The sequence below is a fragment of the Melanerpes formicivorus genome, unplaced genomic scaffold, assembly GCF_026170545.1.
Source record: "Melanerpes formicivorus ecotype bairdi unplaced genomic scaffold, bMelFor1.0.p_v2 SCAF_105, whole genome shotgun sequence".
In the NCBI taxonomy this organism is placed as follows: domain Eukaryota; kingdom Metazoa; phylum Chordata; class Aves; order Piciformes; family Picidae; genus Melanerpes; species Melanerpes formicivorus.
The window spans coordinates 1,475,839-1,495,600 of record NW_027142457.1 but is presented as its reverse complement, the minus strand read 5'-3'; the positions used below and the strand labels follow the sequence as shown (position 1 = coordinate 1,495,600).

The following is a 19,762-nucleotide window of genomic DNA, read 5'->3' as shown; positions in this document are numbered from 1 at the left end:
CATCTACCTTAGCAGCATCATAACAAGGCTCAGTGCAATCTGCTTGGTAGCTGTGCTTTCTCGGTGTGGAGATGACTGTACCTCTGGATTTCATGTCTTCTAGAGTGATCAGCTTCTCAGGCCACCTGAAAAAATAATCAAGTAGAACCTCAATCACCACATGCAAGAATATATCAGACTGACTAAGGCTCCATCATTTTAACAAAGGCAAAGCTGGCGATCAATAATGAGAACATCTCTGGCCACTACTTGTTATCTCTGTGGAGTGACACCAGAGATCACTGTCACTGCCCTTCTATGGTTAAGTCCATCAGGCATGGTTATGAGGACTAGAGAAAGAGAGGTCTGACTTACCAGTGAGGGTAAAACCTGATCTCAGGTGCATGAAAATGCAAAATAGTCCAAATGGTTTGCCATTATTTGGAGACTTTCAAATCCCACCTGGATGCTTTCCTGTGCTGCCTGCCCTAGGTCATCCTGCTTTGGCAGGGGAGTTGGACTCAGTGGTCTCTGGAGGCCCCTTCCAACCCCTAACATTCTGTGATTGTCTGTGTGAAAGGCTGGCTTACTGAACAAATGGTTCCAATGTCTTGCTGACACTGGACCAAGCACATTATGCAGGCATTAATCTGTTGTACTTTAATATCAGACAAAAACCCCTGACTGAATAAGAAACCTGACTACAGCTTCTGACTTCTCATCAACCTGCAAGTGAGGTTTGTCACATTTCTGGCTTTAAATAAGAGTGAAACCCTCCTACAATCTGAAATGAAGTGACACTCCTTTTTCATGTCTCTTGAAATCAGTTCCCTGACGAAAAGAACTGTGCCCTCTAACATTTAGACTCTCAAAAGGCTGCACCAGGCTTGAGCTTTTCTGTCTGCTGTGGTTTACTCAGGATTATAATTCATACAGGTTTTTTTCTTAATGGTTCAGAAGAAAATGCTTGCCACATTTTCATTTCAGGCAGAGCATTTGAAATGCCACTTTCCTAAGTGTCCAGATGAAAATGAATTGGTAGTACAGAGGAAGATGTTAGGAAAAAAAAAACCCTTGACAAATCCAAAGAGGGTCTTGGTCAGCACTTTGAAATCCCTGAAGCATGAAACATCTTGGACAGACTCATTCAGCAGAACACATGCTCCTGTAAGGTTTGATGACCCTTCAGAGGCCTGCCTTGTTTGGTGTCTACTTCCTGCGTGGGCAAGCTGACAGGGTGTATGAAGGAGGCATGTCACCCACACTCAATATTACAGCTCATCTACTTCATTTTCATCTGTGCAAATTCTACCCACTTAGGCAGTTGCTCCATAGACACCCACTCAACTGCTTGCAGTTGAAAGAATGCTGTTATTACAGTATTTAACTGAAGTAATAACTAGAGGAAGGCTGCCTAACCTCTTGATGATCAGGACCTGAATTATATTACAAGGCTTATTTTGAGACTCGATGGTGGGGTTAGTTTCTAATGCTTGAAGTGGTGCACAGTCATTCAGGACCATCAATTAGACTGCTCTGAAGTGGAGACCTCAGTCCTGGCTGTAGTCCAGGCATGCTATGAGCTGTACAAGTCTGTGTAAAGGAAAGTGTCTAATGAGCTAAGGTCATCTTTTACTGTGTCTATAGGTGGATGAGTTTAGAAAATAACCATGTATTCAGGCACACAGAAGAGTTAATAGCCATGTAATTTGTATCTGTCAGTAACAGCACCACAGGGCAGGCAGATGAAATATGCTTCAGTCCTGCTAGATGTACACTTATGGTCATCAGCAGTATTCTGACTGCTCACACCAGCACCGGGCTTGCTCACAGTGGTGCTGAGTTATTATCTATGTGTGGTTTTGCTGGGCTATCACACAAGGGTTCCAAGCCACAAAACAGTGTGTAACTGCTCTAGATGTGTCCAAAACTCTGTGTTTGTAATTAACTGGGGGTTTTTCCTCCCTTTTATTTTGAGCTTTCTGACAGCAAGCTGTGACATGATCATGCATTCTAGAGGCAAAATCTAACCATTTGTATCCTTCAAGCCACACACAGCTCTTGGTTGACTTCACCAACTGCTTATTGAGCTTTCAGCCATTGACAAAGTGGCAAAACAGACCACTGAGAAGCTGGAGTGAATGGAGGGGAATCAGCAGAGAGATTTCTGATCCACATCTAGGCTGACCTACTGTGAAATGTGAAAACATATGCTGACATCCAAAAAGAGTGTCTCCTTTTAATATCTAAATGGACACTGTAATCATAGCATCATAGGATGGTTTTGGAAGGGACCTCTGAAGGTCATCTTGTCTCACAATGCATAGGTGTCCTGGGTTTGGCTAGGACAGGGTTATGGTTTTGGTGTGAATTTCTTTCACAAAAAGCTGGAATCAACTAAGCAGAACAACTTATCCTATTGTCTCTACCTCTAGGCACAAAAATAGCTCGAGGGTATCAGTGCAGGCAATGGGATGTTATGGGCACTGCTGAATTCCAGGAGCCTGGAGAGAGAAGAGCAACGTGGAGTTTAAAAGACAAAAAGCCACAAGCTCCTCTCTCATCCTCCTAATCCACCAAACCCAAGCTTCTGCTTCTCATCCTTTGGACTCTTCTTTTCTTGTTTCAATCTGAATGAATCTGTATAAACAAGAAGGAAATGGAATTAAATGCAATCTTTCAAAGCAGATCTCAGCAATGCCTTCCTCGCTGGCTGTAACACTTCACTAATCCCGTCAGGAATTCTCATCAGATAAACCCTAAGGTTATACTTCGCCCTTCCACAGCTTCATCCCAGTGGCAGGATCTACCATAACAAAATTAAACGAGCTTAGCATTTCTCCACACCTTGAACCACTATTTTCTTCACACACATTGGTCCGGAACACAGTGTGCAGTGCAGGATATGGCAGACTTCTGATTGCTTTTACTTTCTCAAAGACAGGCGCTCAATTTGCTGGCTTTCTGGTTATCTGACAGTCTTAACTTCACAAAGTACTAAGAAGTCCTTACTCCTGGGCCTGCCATTACATCTGTCAGACTTTGCTCTTGCCCAGATTGAGAAAAATCACCTGTTCTGCCCTTACAGTTGCCGAGCCTGCATTTGTCATTCCAGCTTTGTCATTTCTGCTCCTTCATCTTCATTAGCAGTCTGCCAATGCTCTGCCTCATTGCCTTTATTCAAAATTAAAGCAAAATACTTCTTTCTGCCCTATCAATTTTTTATTTCTGTCTCACCTTCCTTGGTTGCTACTTTGGGGTTTTTTATCTGCTATTCCTCCCCCTCCCCCCCCATTTAACATATGGTCCTGATTCAGAAGGCACGCAGTTTATTACACCGATCAGTGCCTCTGGCTCCATCTCTCCCAGAAGCTTTACACTGCTGATCACAGACATTGTACAAGAGGTATTTGTGAAATTATTTTGGAACCTCCTTCCTACAATCTCTGCCCATCATTTCATCTAAAAATTCCAGACTTTTGAAGCTTTGCATCTCCTTAATGTCTTTTTCCTACTCCCCGAGATTCAACTGCCTCGACTCTGATTTCATGCAATGACATGGATTCTTCAGGGCAGTTTAATCCATCATTAGAAAGCTCCCTTCATAAGCAAGCCTGCTGCTGGGAGCTCATACCACAGTCCTAAAAATACTCTGAAAAAGCCTCATACTACATTTCTTCCAGATTACTCTACAGAAAGAAATGAGATAGCAATGTAATTCCTTTTCTTTTATGACAGGATGCTGCTCAGTACTCTTTATTCCAATGATAGGAATTATCATGAATGTTTTTTCCTCCTAGTTCTGTTCTTCAGCTTCAGTTTTAGTTCTTTCATCTCAATCCAGATTCTTTATACCCCAGTACACCATCATGCAAATGCAAGGAAACAAAACCACATGCCAACACACCTATATTCTTTAGTGGACACTAAGTGTTATGTACAACCCTGTTCCTAACCACACTGGTCATCTAAAGGTACTTTTACCACTCAAAGACTTTGTATCTGCATTGTGTTGATCTCTCTACTAGCAAAAACACTTCTCCAGTTATTTTGCTGCTTCATGCTGGGCAAGGAAAATCAAGTTTTCCCCAAATGCCTTCCCTCACTGTTCTTGAACAAGGATGACTTGAGTCACAAAAGCATCACTGGTGGATGCTTCTTTGCAGGTTGGTGACTTCTTCCCCTGAACCCCAGCTACAGCACAACTTATGGGTGGGAAGAAATGTACCACAGCCATGCATTTTATTTCCTGGGAGCCACACAAGTGCTGTAACTGGGATGAATGTGAATGTAAGAGATGCTTAAACTGGAGCACTGCTTGTTATCCTCTTCATCTTTTGAAGAGCAGGTGGCAAAGTTGTGTGAGATCTCTCAAAACTCTGGAGGGAGTCAGGGTCTTGGGGAATTGTCTTTGGGAATCAGTTCACCTGGCCAATCCTTGCACATCCCCTTTACAGTGCTATGGAATATTCTCACTTAGTCCTCTGAGCATGTTGAATTTTGGGTGACTCTTTCTTTAGATCATTCCTGTTCTGTATCAAATCAAATCAATGAAATTCCATTGCCTGTCTTAAACAGATCAGAGTAATCCTTTTCTGAACTTCAAAATCAGTACCTATTGGTCTTATGAGTCTGGACATGACCCCTGTCCTACTAGCCTTTGGATGAACAACAGTACAACACAAGGATGTTATGTTCCAGGTTTCCTCTGCTTAATTTAGACATAATAGCATGGTCTAGCTGTCTTCTGTTTAATTATACCTTAAGTGCATGTGACGCCCATCCCTCCTGAGCTCTCTGCAGAGATTCTCTCCTCTGCACAACCACTGCACATTCTCAGAAGTCAGCGCTGCTCTCTGGAAGTTTCCTTAATCAATGCACACAGAAACTGACTGGAGGCATGTCCTGGAGAGGCTTATTTCCAAGCAGAGTGCAGGTCACTTCTGCCTTATGAGCAGTGATAGTCTACATGGGAAGTCCTGCTGTCCTTTCTGTATTGGGCTAGCCATGATCTGAAGGCCATTAACAGTTTGGACTCAGCCAGGGCAGCTGAGTAGAGCTGACTACAGGTGTATCTCAGGCCATAAATATCATGCTCAGGATAGAGGGAGAAGTTTGCTGAGGATGGAGGCTCCCTCTCTTCCTTCTCTCCATTCCTCCTCCCCATCCTTGCGAGGGGCTTGCTCCTTATTCTGCTCATGAGGACTTCATTCCTGTCTGTTGTGGCCACTATACATTCACTGGACTGAGTATCATTTTCTATATATTGGCATTAGTATTAATTAGTCTGTTTCATTAAATCAATTTTCAACTCCTCTCCTCTCCCTGATGCCCTGCTCTGCTGTCTGGTGACAGAGCAACTGCTGTAGGTTAGTGCCGGGTATGGGCTAAGCGCAGCCGCGTCCCTGCAGCATCCACTGCCCGAGCGTCTCTCCCCTCCTAGCTGGCTGGGAGGGACGGCTTCACCCCTCCAGGCTGAGCCGCAGCCTCTCTCATCCCCCCGCAGCCAGCACAGAAGCAGGCAGCGCCCTTGTCCGCTGCTGCTCTGCCCGAACCTCCTTTTCGCAGCCTTGTTCGTGGGCAATGCTCCCACGGGCGAGCGGGCAGCGGCGTCCCGGCCTCCGCCACGACGGGGGAGACCTGGGTGTGTGAGCGGCGGCTCAGCCGCGTCCCCCCGCGGCGGGGCAGAGGAGGGGGCAGGAGCCAGGGGACGGCTCGGTGCCGCCGAAGGTGCCGAGCCTCCCCTGCCCCTGTCGGCTCCTCCTGTCCGCGGACACCGGTGCCCGTCCCGGGATTTTTTTCTTTGTCTTTTTCACCATTGAAGAATTACAAATGGAGATGTGGGCGCGGAACCCACTCGGGGCTGCCCGTCCCGGCTCCGCCTCCTCGGGCCCGGGCGCGGGGGCGGCTGCTGCGCTTATCCCGGGGCCGGCCCCATCCGCGGGGTCCTGGGGACGGCCGCCCTGGGCAGGTGAGCGCAGCCCGGGGGCGCGGAGCGGGTGGGGAGCGAGGGGGAACAGCGGGCGGCGGTGAGGCAGGGGGCGGCTGCGGGGAGCCGGGGCGGCGGGCAGGGCTGCCGGGGCTCGGTGCCTCGCAGCGGGCGCAGGTACTCGTGTGCTGGAGCCACGGCTCTTGCTTAGCGCCCCTTAGAAGCTGGCACGGAGGTAACCGCCCCTCCCTCCGAGTTTAAAAACGTTCCTGACTTTTCCAAGATGGTAATAATCCGTGAAGGTAGGGAAAGCTGTCGAAACAAGGCATGTGGTGGATTAATGGAGGCAGGAAAAAGTGGGTGGTGACAGTGTGAGACCAGCAAGAGAGTGATTTTCTGTGGAATTGCTACAAAAAAATCCCAACCAAAACCCTGGGAAGTGTGAAATTTGGAGTTTCATCAGCATTGAAAGGCAAGATACAGAGTTGTAACTGAGTGATTGCTCCACCTGTGAACCAGCAGTTGAGTTTGACAGAAGAGAAAGCAGGAGCCTGCCACAAGAAGGCAGGTCTCAAAAAATTCCCTGTGGAATAGTCCTTGAGCTACTTGACCCTCACCTTCCCACTATGCTCTACAAGGCCTTCTGCCAAGAACAAGCTGGTGAGCAGCAAGACCACAACTGTCCACCCTTTAGTCATGGTTCAAAGCCAGCTACAAGGTTTTAATCTTGATGCCATGGGTCTGTGGTGACAGCTTTGCTGTTGTGCTTCCATTCACTGGGATTATAGCATCGATAAGATTATCCTTATGAACAAATGATGCTTCAGCCAGAGCTCAGGATTGAGGGACTGGTGACCCAGGAGGCTTTTGTTGGAGGGGTAGCTGCTGTTTCAGTGGGGAGACGTTAGTTCTGTCTGACATCAGCTGTAATTTTACATTGTAGATTGAGCTATTACTCTGGAATTTGATGTGCTTTATAGGTGGAGCCCAAACAAACATCTTGGTTGTCAACACAGAGGCTCTCTAGAAGAAGAATGACAACACTCAGAACAGTATTGCTTCCAATCCATCACTAGATGAGATGAGACAAACACAGGCCATTTGTACAAATCATAGCAGCATTTTGGTTGGGAGAGGCCTTCAAAATCATCAAATCCAACTGTTAACCCAGCACTGCCAGGTCACCACTAAACCCATGTCCCTCAACACCACATCCACATGGCTTTTAGATCCCTCCAGGGGTGGTGACTCCACTGCTTCTGTGGGCAGCCTGTTCCAGGGCTTGACAATCCTTGCAGTGAAGAATTTTTTCTTAAGATCCAGTTTAAACTCCCCTGGTCTTCTAGTGCATGATGAAGGAGGTCTGTAGGAATAGCCTTGCACTCAAACAGTTATGTGGTAATTTCCTGCATGGTGTTGATAGAAGGGATGCTTCAAAATTGTGTTGGTGGTCTCAACAAGAGACTGGTGAGAGACAGGCAGTAGAACATGGCCAAAGTGCAAGTTCTGCGCTGTTGTAGTCCTTGGACATTGTACTGGCAGTACAGAGGGATGCACTTACCACCTTGGACTCACATCATAGTATCATAGTATCATAGTATCATTCAGGGTTGGAAGGGACCACAAGGATCATCTAGTTCCAACCCCCCTGCCATGGGCAGGGACACCCTACACTAGATCAGGCTGCCCAGAGCCTCATCCAGCCTGGGCTTAATCACCTCCAGGGACAGGGCCCCAACCACCTCCCTGGACAACCCATTCCAGGGTTTCACCACTCTCATGGTGAAGAACCTCCTCCTCACATCTAGCCTGAATCTCCCCACCTTATTCTTTCCTTACTCTAGCTTGGAATCAACTGGAATTATGGTATAAAGTGAACTCATTCCATGTGTACCCAACTACATCCACATTTCCTCTGTCAAATCTTTACTATTAATACCTATTTTGGTGCTTTAAAACAAAATGCTTTTGAACATATAAGTGCTTTAGTTTATTTGTAAAGCTCTGTCTTAGTTGAAGTTAGAACTAGAAATGAGTAAGTTACTCACTGATATTGTAGTCTCAGAGGAAACGAGGTTAAACTTGCTGGTGATCTTCCAGCCAGCAAACTTCTGTTGCATAATATTTGGGATGGAGGAGGAGGAGGAAGAGGACTCAGTGGGATGTTAGATTGTTCATATTGATCAGTGGAGATTGCACCACTGCTGGATACTTTTTTTTTGTCATGTCAGTTGATGACATCATTCATTTCATGAGTAATGAGCTTTATTTTTTCATCAAAATGTCTAGTTGGGGTTGGACTTGATGAGCTCCAGAGGTCCCTTCCAACCCCTACCAGTCTATGATTCCAAGTGGTGTTGGGAATATACTTGCATAACCCCCACAGCCTGGCTTCCTGATTGCTTGTGCCAGCATTTCCACAGTCACCCTCTTAGCAGGGAGCCAGCTGATCCTGTCAGAGACCAGGCTGGTGGTGAGAATGTAGAGTGAAGGGCAAGTTCCAAGCAGCAGCTCACATGTGACTTAAAGTGACTCTCTGACAAGCTCCTAGTGAAAAATGTATGTGTGGCAACTGCATGAGCTGTTAAACCTCTGATTTCCTCAGAGAGTGGAGGAGCATTTGTCTGCAAGGTGTATTTCCCACAAAGTTCTGAGTGGCATCAGTTACCTTCCTCACATGGCAGCTTCTCAGTGATCTCACCTCAGCCATTTATCTGGCTGCTGAGTCTGCACTTAGTGGGTTTGGGAACTTTTGGTGTCATCTGAGATCTCTTCCAGACCTCTGGCTTTCCCCTACTCTTTCAAGAGTTACCGAAAATGGCTACCAGGAGGCCAGAGGGCATTTCAGGTGGTTTTATAAAGAACATCAGGTACAAGAAGATACCTGGACTTGTAATCTTAAAGTGCTGGTGGATTACACAATCTCTAGATCACCAGCTTTCTGTCAGTGACCAGGACAGCCAAATTCAACCCCATATAATACAGGGTTTATTATTAGTACATATGCTGTGGGCATGGGCATTTTATCTGCAATTTTAAGCCAGTTTTGCTGCTGGCTGTAGTATTTGGTGTTCCTGGTCTGAAGCCTCCATGACAAAGCATACTCCACTCACTTCCTTCACCCCATTTTGCAGGCTGACCAAGTCACTCCAAGTACTGCTCAGTGTTTTTGATTCAGTAGCCTAAGGGAAGCCCTTAATGAGGCCTTCTCCTTGGCTCTGTCAGCACAGTGTGCTTTGTAGGCACTGAGGATTTGCAGTCCTTGCTCTTATCAGCAACTTAAAGCAATTAATAACTTCTTTACTATAGAGCAAGACCACATCATCAGCTTGATCCTTCTTAAACACCTTCTAACCAGAGATGTTAATTTCTGAGTCCTGCAGACTATTCTTTCTAGTTCTTCCATGCTATCAATAAAAGCTTTTTTCAGGGACAGCTACCAGGTCTTCCTGTATCTGGCACCAGTCAGGGACCAATCATCAGGATATAAATAACTCTGTATTAATTATTGTGACGTTCTTCATCACATTGGTTTTTGTTTGTGTCATGCTGGGTGTCATTTAATACAGTGCCTGACTCCTCTGAGCTCCTGGTTTACTCTCTGTCCAGCTTGTGCTCTGCCTGTTAAACTATCTCATAACCTCCACAGCCTGGCTTCCTGAATGCTTGTGCCAGCATTTCCACAGTCATCCTCTCAGCAGGGAGCCAGCTGATCCTGTCAGAGATCAGGCTGGTGGTTAAACTATCTCAACCCACAAGTTCTTGCACTTCTACCCTCCCATTTCTCTCCTTATCCCACTGAAGAGAAGGGGTGAGTGAATGCCTGGGTGGGGCTCTGTTACCTACTGGGGTGATACCAGGACATCCCTTTTTGGTACCCAGTGTGGAGTTCAAAGGGTTTGAGATAAGGACAGACTTGACTGGAGTGTGCAAGACCAAATGTGTAGCTGTTACAGCTACTCATCGGCAGGGCTTGCCCTAGGGCTTGCTTTCCTTCCTGCATGTTAGAGCCCAAGTGCTTGTCCATGGCTGCTTTTTGCTTCTGCTGTGCTCCTTATCCCTATTTCTGGACAGGGCTGTGCTTTACACCAGCCCACCTCTGCAGAGGGCTTCGGAGAAGGAAAACAAAAGTGGAGTGGGTAGTGTGTAACAGGTTTGCTCATGTGAGCTCACAGCTGAAGGCAAAGTCAGAGAGGTCTGGGCTTGCTGTACTTCGTGATCTTGGCACTTACTGGCAGTTAGGATTTGTTTCTTGTAGCTACTTGTTCTGGTGTTGGAGGAGGAGAATTGACTCCTCAAACATGTCCCAGCCTGATGCAGACAAATAAAAGCTGTATTCAGTTATGGATTAGTAAACATGTTGCAATGTTTAAATCTGGCTAATGCTCAAGAATCTTTAAAGTCAGTCAGTGATGCTGGAGTGCCCTTGCATTCCAGGGAAACCACTACCTGCAGTCAGGCTCAGCTGTAGAACAGACCAATAAGGGAGCTGCACATGCCAAACAGATCACTAGGGCCATGCAGCCCAGTTGGCCTTTGCCACAGCTGGAAAATCTGACAGAAGGTTGTGTTGCATGGCTGTGTGGATGAGGGGCAAAGAGCTGCTTTTCCCAGAGCTACCAGCAGTACCAAATGGTGTCCCAGGCACCCACAGGCCTCTGGAAGGAGTCACAGGTGATGAAATTTTGCTTGCTGGCTCTTCAGCTTCTCACTCTGCTCTTTGTTCCCCTCACTGCCAAACTGAGAGCAACCAGAAGCCCAGGCTTGACTCTCTGCAGAGGACTCAGAGAGCCCAGACCTCTGGTAGCAGCCTTGGCTAATACTGCTGAAAATACTTATCACTTACCCTTTTTTGAAGCTCTAAAAAGTAAGCCATACATGAGCAGAGGAATCATCTGATCAGCCCTGTTGCACAGATCCTGAGGCTTCCTTGGGCTCCAGCCCTTGTCCTTTCAGCCTCTATCATCTGGCTGTCTATAAAGGACCCATAGGTGCAGAGATAAAAAGGACCTATAGGTACAGAGATAAAAATGACCCATAGGTACAGACATAAAATGGTTCCATAGATACAGAGGTCATCTCCCCACCCTTTTCAGGCAGCACTGGATGGCAGTTGCCAGCAGCTATCTTAGCATGGTGGAGACAAAATGTTTCACTCAGTGCTATACCAAAATAGGCATGAGGTATACCCACACAAAACCTTTTTGCCACATTGAGAAACTTCCATGATGAGAGAAATTACATCTTTTGTTGGTGTTGTTTTCTTGTCTCCCATGCAGGACATGATAGGCAGAAGAGAATCCTGCTCTTCAGGACAGATCCTGATGACCGACCTGAGCTGCCTTGCCTACGTCCTGGAAGAATGGACTGCTGTGGAGTACTTGAAGAAATACTTTTTTCATCTGGTCATCCTCTCACTGACAATCACTGCACTATTAGTGGTTTTCATAGTTCCTCTAACAATTGTCCTCTTCATTTACCTTTCTAATGTTTTGCTTTTACTCTGTCAGAGGAATGGGGAGCTAAAAGGAGATCCCCTGAGCGACGTTTGGGATAGTGCAAGGAAAACTATAGCAAGCTTTTGGGATATATATGCAAGGGTATGGCATGGTGAGTATGACATGGCCTGTCTGAAGCTTTGAGTGACCAGAAATAGTAAATACACTGAAGTTTTAATTTTTTATAGACAATAATTTCTTCCCAATGGATGCAAAGAAATGGCATTCATTGTACTTTGACATGGCATCTAACCCAAAAGCTCTAAGAGCTGTATGGGTAAAGAAATAATTAGACACTTCAGAATTTAAAAGCAACCTGATTTTTCAGATTAGTTTCTTTCAACACCCTGTTCCCTACGAATATCCTCAGCCATGTGCTAGGTTCCTGCATTTCTCACAGATGTAGTTGAAGGCTGCCAGCAAGACTTTGCTGCCCCAAGGATGAAGGACAGGTTGTTATCTATGTTGCTGTTTTCTCTTCCAGGTTTTTGTCTTGCACAAAACTTCCTCCACTTCTTCCTAGAACTCTGCCTACTCCCTCCAACCTTCTCCCTCAGCAGCTCGTAGTAGGAGCTGTAGCAGGGATGGAGATGAGGTAGACAAAGTGGAGTTCTTAGCTGGCAGCTCTGGCTTTCCAAAGCCTTTGTACACATTAGGCTCAACCTAAACCCCAAACCAAACACAGTAAGAGCCAGGAGAGGGATTTACAGAAGTCCATGCCTGTGAGGAAATTCCCTTCCACTGTGAAGTGAATGCATTTAACTCATGTGGAGAGAAACTCTCTTTGGGAGATTATCTTACAGATTCTGGCTTGGACTTGAACATCTTGACCAGAGAGATTTTATTATGTAGCATGCCAAACTTTTCATTCTGCCTGACACTGAATGAGAATTCACACTTCCATATTTCAGGAAAGCATCCTGGCTGCTTGTTTGCCTCTCACTCTGCTGATGAAGGGCTTCCATACCAGTGCAGTAATCTGATTTATTTCTAATTCTTGCACTGAAGACTGGGGAAAGTTTGACTTAGTGATCAAACTGACCACAGATTAGTCCACCTGTGGTGTTTGGAGGGCTTTCTCTCTGCTATTGACCAAAAGTTCCATCCAAACTTAGTTCTCTTAAAGGCTACTGCAGAAGATTTCACAACTCTCTGAAAGTCACTTCACAAAGGATAGTCAGCAGTTTTCTGATTGACAGATGAATTGCAGCTTTGACTGTCAGTGTATTGCTTCTCATCCCAAACAGGTTATGAACTGCATGGTGTGGAAAACCTACCAGAAGGACCAGGAATTGTGGTGTATTACCATGGAGCCATTCCTATAGACTACCTTTACTTCCTGTCAAGGCTGTTTCTCTGGAAGAAAAGACTTTGTCTGTCAGTAGCTGATCATTTTGTCTTCCGTTTACCAGGTAAGAACAGACTGGCTGTTATGAGGAGAAGGATAAAGCTTAGCAGAATGTTGCAACAGAAACTTCTTTTTAAGGGACAAGTGAGAAGGTTCTGTTTCAAATGGAAGTGGACTTGATGATCTTGAAGGTCTTTTCCAACCTGGTCTGGTCTATTCTGCTCTACTCTGTTCTGTTCTGCTCTACTCTGTTCTGTTCTGCTCTACTCTGTTCTGTTCTGCTCTGTTCTGCTCTACTCTGTTGTGCTCTACTCTGTTCTGTTCTACTCTACTCTGTTCTACTCTACTCTGCTCTACTCTACTCTGTTCTGCTCTACTCTGCTCTACTCTATAGAGTTTGCCTGGCTGTTGTTTTGAATCATAGAATCAACCACATTGGAAAACACCTCAGAGATCAAGTCCAACCTATTACCTAATACCTAACACCTCATGACTAACTAAACCATGGCTTACAAGTGCCATGTCCAATCCTTTTTTGAACACCTCCAGGGACGGTGACTCCACCACCTCCCTGGGCAGCACATTCCAATGGCCAATCACTCTCTCTGTGAAGAGCTTTCTCCTCACCTCAAGCCTAAACTTCCCCTGGTGCACCCTGAGACTGTGTCCTCTTGTTCTGGTGCTGATTGCCTGGGAGAAGAGACCAACCCCCACCTGGCTACGACCTCCCTTCAGGTAGTTGTAAAGAGCAGTAAGGTCTCTCCTGAGCCTCCTCTTCTGCAGGCTAAACAACCCCAGCTCCCTCAGCCTCTCCTCACAGGGCTTGTGCTGGAGAATCATGGAAAATAGCATTATTTATTGAGGTGCTCCTGATAAGCTGGGTCATCTTCATAAAGTTTGGACAAAACCACTGTCCTGTATTTGCCCTTTTGCCAATGTTTTACTTCCTTCCTATAAATGTGCCTTAATTAAATATATAGCTATTAGGTGTCCTTAGCTGTAACCTTGTTCCTGCATGCAAGCAGTGTTTGTGACCTATCCTTATGATATATATTTGTTATTTATTGCAGGACTTAAGTTGTTATTGGAAGTGACAGGTGTCATGCCAGGTACAAAGGAGGAGTGCCTTGTTGCACTGAAGAATGGCTACTTGGTGTCCATCTCACCAGGTGGAGTTAGAGAAGCACTGTTCAGTGATGAGAGCTACCGGCTCATGTGGGGGAACCGAAAAGGCTTTGCTCGGGTTGCTTTAGAAGCAAAAGTGGTGAGTGTTTTGTGTTACCAGTCCCAGTTTGTGCTTGTTTCAGACATGCATCACCATAAAGTGCAGCTTAGGAATGTTTCTTGGAAAATCTTCCAGACAGAAGAGGTTAGGGAGTAAAGATTTGTTTTCCTTGCCTCAGCCGTCTCCCCCAACCCTCGACACTTTCCCCACTGCTTCCCTCAAGTACATTAATCCATAGGCAGCAGTTTAACTGACTGATCATCAGCCTCTGCATTCAAGTGATTCTCTTAGCTGCATTAACTGGAAGATGGACTCAAACCTGGTATAACATTTCCACCTTTTTGGTTTTTTTTTGTGATTCCTTAGCCCATCATTCCAATGTATACTCAAAATGTCCGGGAAGGATATAGGATGTTTAAAGAAAGAAGTAAGAACTTTAAAGCATTTGAAAGATTTCCCCCCACTTTTCTCTCAGGGTTTCTCTCTCTTTACTCTTAGATTTTGCTTTTCAGACTTCTGCTTACTTGCTGTGGGTCAGAGGTATCTTGGATATGGATGTGTGTAACTGGTTTGTGATTTGGCTTCTTTACTGCAGCCTAATTGCAGTGATCTATTAAATCTGTTGGGCTTCGATCTGGTGGTCCTGTACTTTCTTACTGCCTGTCAGGTAAAGAATACATTTCTAAGAATCCTAATCAGATACCAAGTTTGGATTGTGTTTCCTGTGACTATAATCTCACTTCTTCCTCCCTTCACCTTTTGCAGGGGTTTTAAGGCAGCTGTATGAAATCACTCGGCTGCCCCTCATGCCTCCGTACGGGGGGCTCCCCGTCAAGCTGCGCACGTACATCGGGGAGCCAATCCCATATGATCCCAATGTAACTACAGAGGAACTGGTGGAGAAGGTAAGTCAGCTCTCCTTACAATATTGAGCTACATACTTTGCCCTTTGTTATATGTGCACTTGAAACTAGTTGTGGCATGGTTAGAAAAAGCCAAACAGACTTTTACAGTCAGAGTGGCTGGAGAGCAGCCAGACAGGGGGTACTGAACATGAGCCAGCAGTGTGCACAGGTGGCCAAGGAGGCCAATGGCATCCTGGCCTGCATCAGAAATAGTGTGGCCAGCAGGAGCAGGGAAGTCATTGTGCCCTGTACTCAGCACTGGTTAGGCTACACCTTGAGTCCTGTGTCCAGTTCTGGGCCCCTCAGTTTAAGAAGGACATTGAGACACTTGAACGTGTCCAGAGAAGGGCAATGAGGCTGGGGAGAGGTCTGGAGCACAGCCCTGTGAGGAGAGGCTGAGGGAACTGGGGTTGTTTAGCCTGGAGAAGAGGAGGTTCAGGGGAGACCTTATTGCTGTCTACAACTACCTGAAGGGAGGTTGTAGCTAGGTGGGGGTTGGTCTCCTCTCCCAGGCAACCACTAACAGAACAAGAAGACACAGTCTCAAGCTGTGCCAGGGGAGGTTTAGGCTGGATGTTAGGAAGAAATTCTTCCCAGAAAGAAAGATTGGCCCTTGGAATGTGCTGCCCAGGGAGGTGGTGGAGTCACCGTCCCTGGAGGTGTTCAAAAGGGGACTGGATGTGGCACTTGAAGCCCTGGTTTAGTTGTCAGGAGGTGTTGGGTGCCAGGTTGGACTTGATGATCTCTGAGGTCTCTTCCAACCTTATTGATTCTGTGATTCTTATCCCTAGTAGGAATACAGAATATTTTAAGCATGCTCTTCCCAATTTTGCATTTGAATCTCACACAGAGCAAAGATGAAGAGAATTCAGATATGAATTCTCTTCTGTTCATGCTATATATGATCCAGTTACAGAAGAATTCATGCTGAGATGGACAGATGGAGGTCCCTGCTCCAAATCCCTGGTCCTAGCAAGGTCAGCTATGAGACCAGACTAGGGTAGTCAGGCTGTATCCAGCACTTGTGATTAAAACCTTCAGGGATGGAGATCACATGAACTTAGTGTCTGCAGATGTTAGAGTTTACTTTGATTTAGTAGTGTCCAGGTTTGATAAGTCTGAATTATTTGAGCCTATCCAAACTGCAGTCACTGGTTTTTATTACTCAGGACAACTAGCCAATAGAAAACAGAACTCTCATGTGAATTTCCCAATGCTTCTTGAACCTCTGAGAAGAAATGATACTGTTCTTCCTTGTATAAGCAGGTCTGTGAAGGCAACTTTCTCCTCTCTTTTCAGACCAAGGCTGCTGTCCAGGCTCTCATAGACAAGCACCAAACAATCCCAGGGAGCACATGGAAGGCTTTACTGGAGCGATTTGATAAGCATTACAAAAGTGATTAGAATGCTTCTGTGACTTCATTGCTTTTACAGCACACAGTAAAAAACAAAGTCCAGCCAGCACTGCTGGCTACTAATTGGTGTTCATCCAGTTTCATTTACAAGTTTCTACAGATGTGACAGAAGAAAGCAATCAACCTCTTGAAGGTTCCCTGTGTCTTTGAGGATATTCTGTTACACAAAGACTGATGAAGGAAATGGATGCAGCAATGCAGCAACTAAATTTCCCCCAAAGAAATCATGTAGCCAGGACTTGCCTGGTTCTCCAAACAAGTGTGTACACACAGCTGACAGCTTCAGTTTGGTTTAAATCTGTGGGTTTATGTTTTGAGTACTCCATGGTCCAGTCTCTGAGCAGAATCTCAGGGTTAGTGTTGTCCCACCCCCGTGCAAGACAGTGTCGGAAGAGAAACTGTCTCCCTTTAGCTAAGGATCTGCTGCTCAGGCCATTGTTCTAGTGGCAAAGAATCCCATGAAAGCAGATATTAGACTGCTATGAACTCATCAGCTTAGAGGTTTGATATGCTGGAAAGCAGGAGTGCTGCATCCAAGACTTTGCCCTGGCAGAAAAAAGGCTTTCCATGAGAGGGGAAAAAAAAGCCAACAAAAAAAGCTTAAGTGTAGCACTAAGCACACAGATGTAGGAAGTAGTTGCAAGTGCAGGCTGGTCCATCCAGGCACTATTGCACCATCAGCACTGGTTTAGTGGCTGAGGCTGCCCCCAGGCTGGCAATCCCTGTGCCTGCAGTAGGATGTGCTGTGCTCACCCTGATCTCTGGGAGGAGGCTGGGGAGAGCTTGCTTCTGTAATGCAGCCCTGGGGCTTGTCATCGCTGGTGGTTTGCCTGAAAATGCAGTACTGCAACACTGCTGTCCCAGTATGGACTGAACCTAAGTGCCTGTTAGGAAAGGTGGACACAGGCAGCATTGTCTTCCTAGCAGAGCCTGCAGAACTTGCCACAGAGCAGAATGTGTTTTTACAAGCTGTTGTTACTGGTGGGAGAGGGAGAACCGTGTGTAACATATCAATATGCCATTAAATGCATCAAGTCTGTTAACTTCAAACACCAAGAAAGGTAACTTCTGTGCCTCATTTTTCCTTCTTGTACCTTTAATGCCAAGATAATCTTTGCCCTCAAGAGCCTAAACCTTTTGGTAACATTTAAAAGAAATAGATACTATCTTTTGTTTCCCACTAGAAACCTAAACCTGGGGGTGGGGGGGTGGGGTGTGTGTGGTATGAAAATAAATACTTTGTCTTCTCATGCTGCTTCTCTACAAACATTTCTTGAACATCTGAAGAAAGAAGCAAGATAGACAAGTGACTTATTTCTCTGGAGCAAAAAGACAAGAATCCTGTCCTGGAAGAAAAACAAACAAAGAAAGCAAGCTCAACTCTGTCCCCAGACACAGGAATGTTTATTTTGAACATCCTCATTAGAAGTAAACAGGCATTAAGATTTTGCTTCCAGCAGGCTCATCATGCTTAGGAGATGATAAACTGAAGCAAACCAGGATGCTGACTGCAATGCCTGGAGAGGAATTCAAGCAATTCAAGCCATGAAGTCTTACCTAGCATGCTCCAACAATATCAGCTAAAATGCAGAGCCTGGGCTTAAGTCAAGTGAGAAGAGGAAGCAGGAGAAAGGGCTGTCAGCTACTGAAATGGACACAGATGAAGAAGCAAGAGGAATTGAGAGCAAGCAGAATCTGCAAGCTTTCTCTTTTGTTTTGAGAAGCTATGCAGAAGGACTAGACAGCACCCTCTGACTATCCTATTTTCCAAGCACGTTAGAAGAGCAGCAAAGCTGGTGAAGGATCTGGAGCACAAGGCTTGTGAGGAGCAGCTGAGGAAACTGGGGTGGTTCGACCTGGAGAACAGGAGGCTGAGGGAAGATCTCACTCTCTACAACTGCCTGAAAGGAGGTTGGAATGAGGTGGGTGATGGTCTCTTTTCCCAAGTAATCAGTGATATGACAAGAATGGAAATGGCCTCAAGTTGTGCCAGGGGAGGCTTAGGTTGGACATGAGGAACAATTTCTTCCCCAGTAGGGTTGTCAAGCTCTGGAACAGGCTGCCTGGGGAAGTGGTGGAGTCTCCATCCCTGAAGGGGTTTCACAGCCATGTAGATGTGGTGTTGAGGGACTTGGTGCAGTGGTGACCTGATAGTGCTGGTTTAACAGCTAGACTTGATCATCTGAAAGGTCTTTTCCAACTGAATCCAGTCTATGATCAGTTAAAACACTTCAATCTGAATTTGCACAACCTCTCAAAGTCCTCTCCAAGACCCAGGGCGAGAGGCTGTGCTGCAGCTCAGAGCACTGGTGCTGGGTAGGGGCTGGGTGATCACAGAGCCCTGATTTTCTTTCAAAGCAGGGATCTCAGCCAACATCTTGCAGACCTCAGACATCTGCTGACAATTTGCCCAACAAGTTTTCTTTCCTGGACTATTCCATCTTGCAGCAGCACCCCTCTATTATCTGCAGCTGGAGTAAAAATGCGTATCTATTAGCTGTCTTCTGTCACAGTTGTCTTAAAAGAGTATTTTCTGTGGTCTCAAAGTGACAGACAAAACTCTGACTGCAAAATGTGAGTGGTTTTGGATTATTATTATTTTCTAATGAAAAGGAATTACTCAGCTGTGCCTGCCTCAAAACATAAGCAGCACTTAAGAGTATCTTGGCTTGTTTGCCCAGTGAAGCAGTAAAGAAATCCCACTTCTTAACTTCTTGTATGTAAGATGGATCCAGCTCCAACTGGAAGATTTTTGCATTGGGATAACATCCTACTGGTAACACTGGAAAAAGAAGTTAATTGGGCAAAAGTGCAACTGCAGTTAGGTGGACAACTGAGCAAGCACAGGAGCTGCACAGGCAGATGGTGTAAATGGCAGAGACAGTCTAGAAAGGGTGACAGGCAAGGATCTGAAAGAGCTGGCAGGCACTTCTGGCACAGTTGATCTCACTTGGCTATGAGGGCTGGGTTGATCTCACTTGGTGTTGAGGGCACAGCTCCTGGCCGTTGTATTTCAGTCCAGCCGGCAGGGTAGCTATGTGAAGCGGTGTATCTGGTGTAACTGCAGTGCCCCTCATTTCTTACATGGATTTTTCTTTTTCCTTCGTACACAGATTCAGGAATCCCCCAAGGCTGACAGCCAGCCAGAGATACCTGAGCCTCAGAACCTCACATCAACTGCGAAGTCTCTGCAACATCACCTGCGGGCAGGAGCCGCGCTGGTGCTTACTGGGGGAGCTGGACGAGTGGGATTACAGCCGGAATGCCATGCCTGCAGTCCGGAGAGATGGCTTACAACCACCCTGGCGATAGAAGCAGCGCGGTGAATGCGCAGAAGCCGTTTCTTCCAAGTGCATAGGGGGAGCACGGTCGTGGAGCATGTCGCTGCAACAGCAGCAGAAGGTTTAGGGACACACCAGAGCACCTCAGCCCTGCAGCAGCGGAACGTTTAGGACGGGACACA

The 19,762-nt window shown here is 46.1% G+C and overlaps 1 protein-coding gene across 3 annotated transcripts; it reads left to right on the top strand.

Moving 5' to 3' along the window:
- Window positions 1-5,872: 5,872 nt before the first annotated feature.
- LOC137455695 (DGAT1/2-independent enzyme synthesizing storage lipids-like) lies at window positions 5,873-17,359 on the top strand. Of its 3 annotated transcripts, none has more exons than XM_068166728.1 (7): window positions 5,873-5,950; window positions 11,188-11,518; window positions 12,654-12,818; window positions 13,825-14,018; window positions 14,346-14,406; window positions 14,745-14,884; window positions 16,184-17,359. In XM_068166728.1, the coding sequence occupies exons 2-7, from the start codon at window positions 11,191-11,193 to the stop codon at window positions 16,286-16,288; spliced, it is 993 nt and encodes a 330-aa protein (XP_068022829.1). In that variant the 5' UTR covers window positions 5,873-5,950; window positions 11,188-11,190; the 3' UTR covers window positions 16,289-17,359. The 3 variants fall into 3 exon arrangements, with proteins under 3 accessions (XP_068022829.1, XP_068022828.1, XP_068022830.1); XM_068166727.1 differs by lacking the exon at window positions 5,873-5,950 and adding an exon at window positions 10,503-10,582; XM_068166729.1 differs by lacking the exons at window positions 5,873-5,950; window positions 14,346-14,406; window positions 16,184-17,359 and adding exons at window positions 10,503-10,582; window positions 14,575-14,646 and having other exon boundaries at window positions 14,745-14,827.
- The last annotated feature ends 2,403 nt before the right edge of the window (window positions 17,360-19,762 follow it).

Excerpts from the sequence above, each read along its gene's own strand:
- LOC137455695 (XM_068166727.1), top strand. The coding sequence starts at position 10,541 with ATGGTGTCCCAGGCACCCACAGGCCTCTGGAAGGAGTCACAG. Across the intron at positions 14,407-14,744 it reads TAGGATGTTTAAAGAAAGAA|GGGTTTTAAGGCAGCTGTAT; the intron begins GTAAGAACTTTA and ends CACCTTTTGCAG. Across the intron at positions 14,885-16,183 it reads CAGAGGAACTGGTGGAGAAG|ACCAAGGCTGCTGTCCAGGC; the intron begins GTAAGTCAGCTC and ends CTCTCTTTTCAG.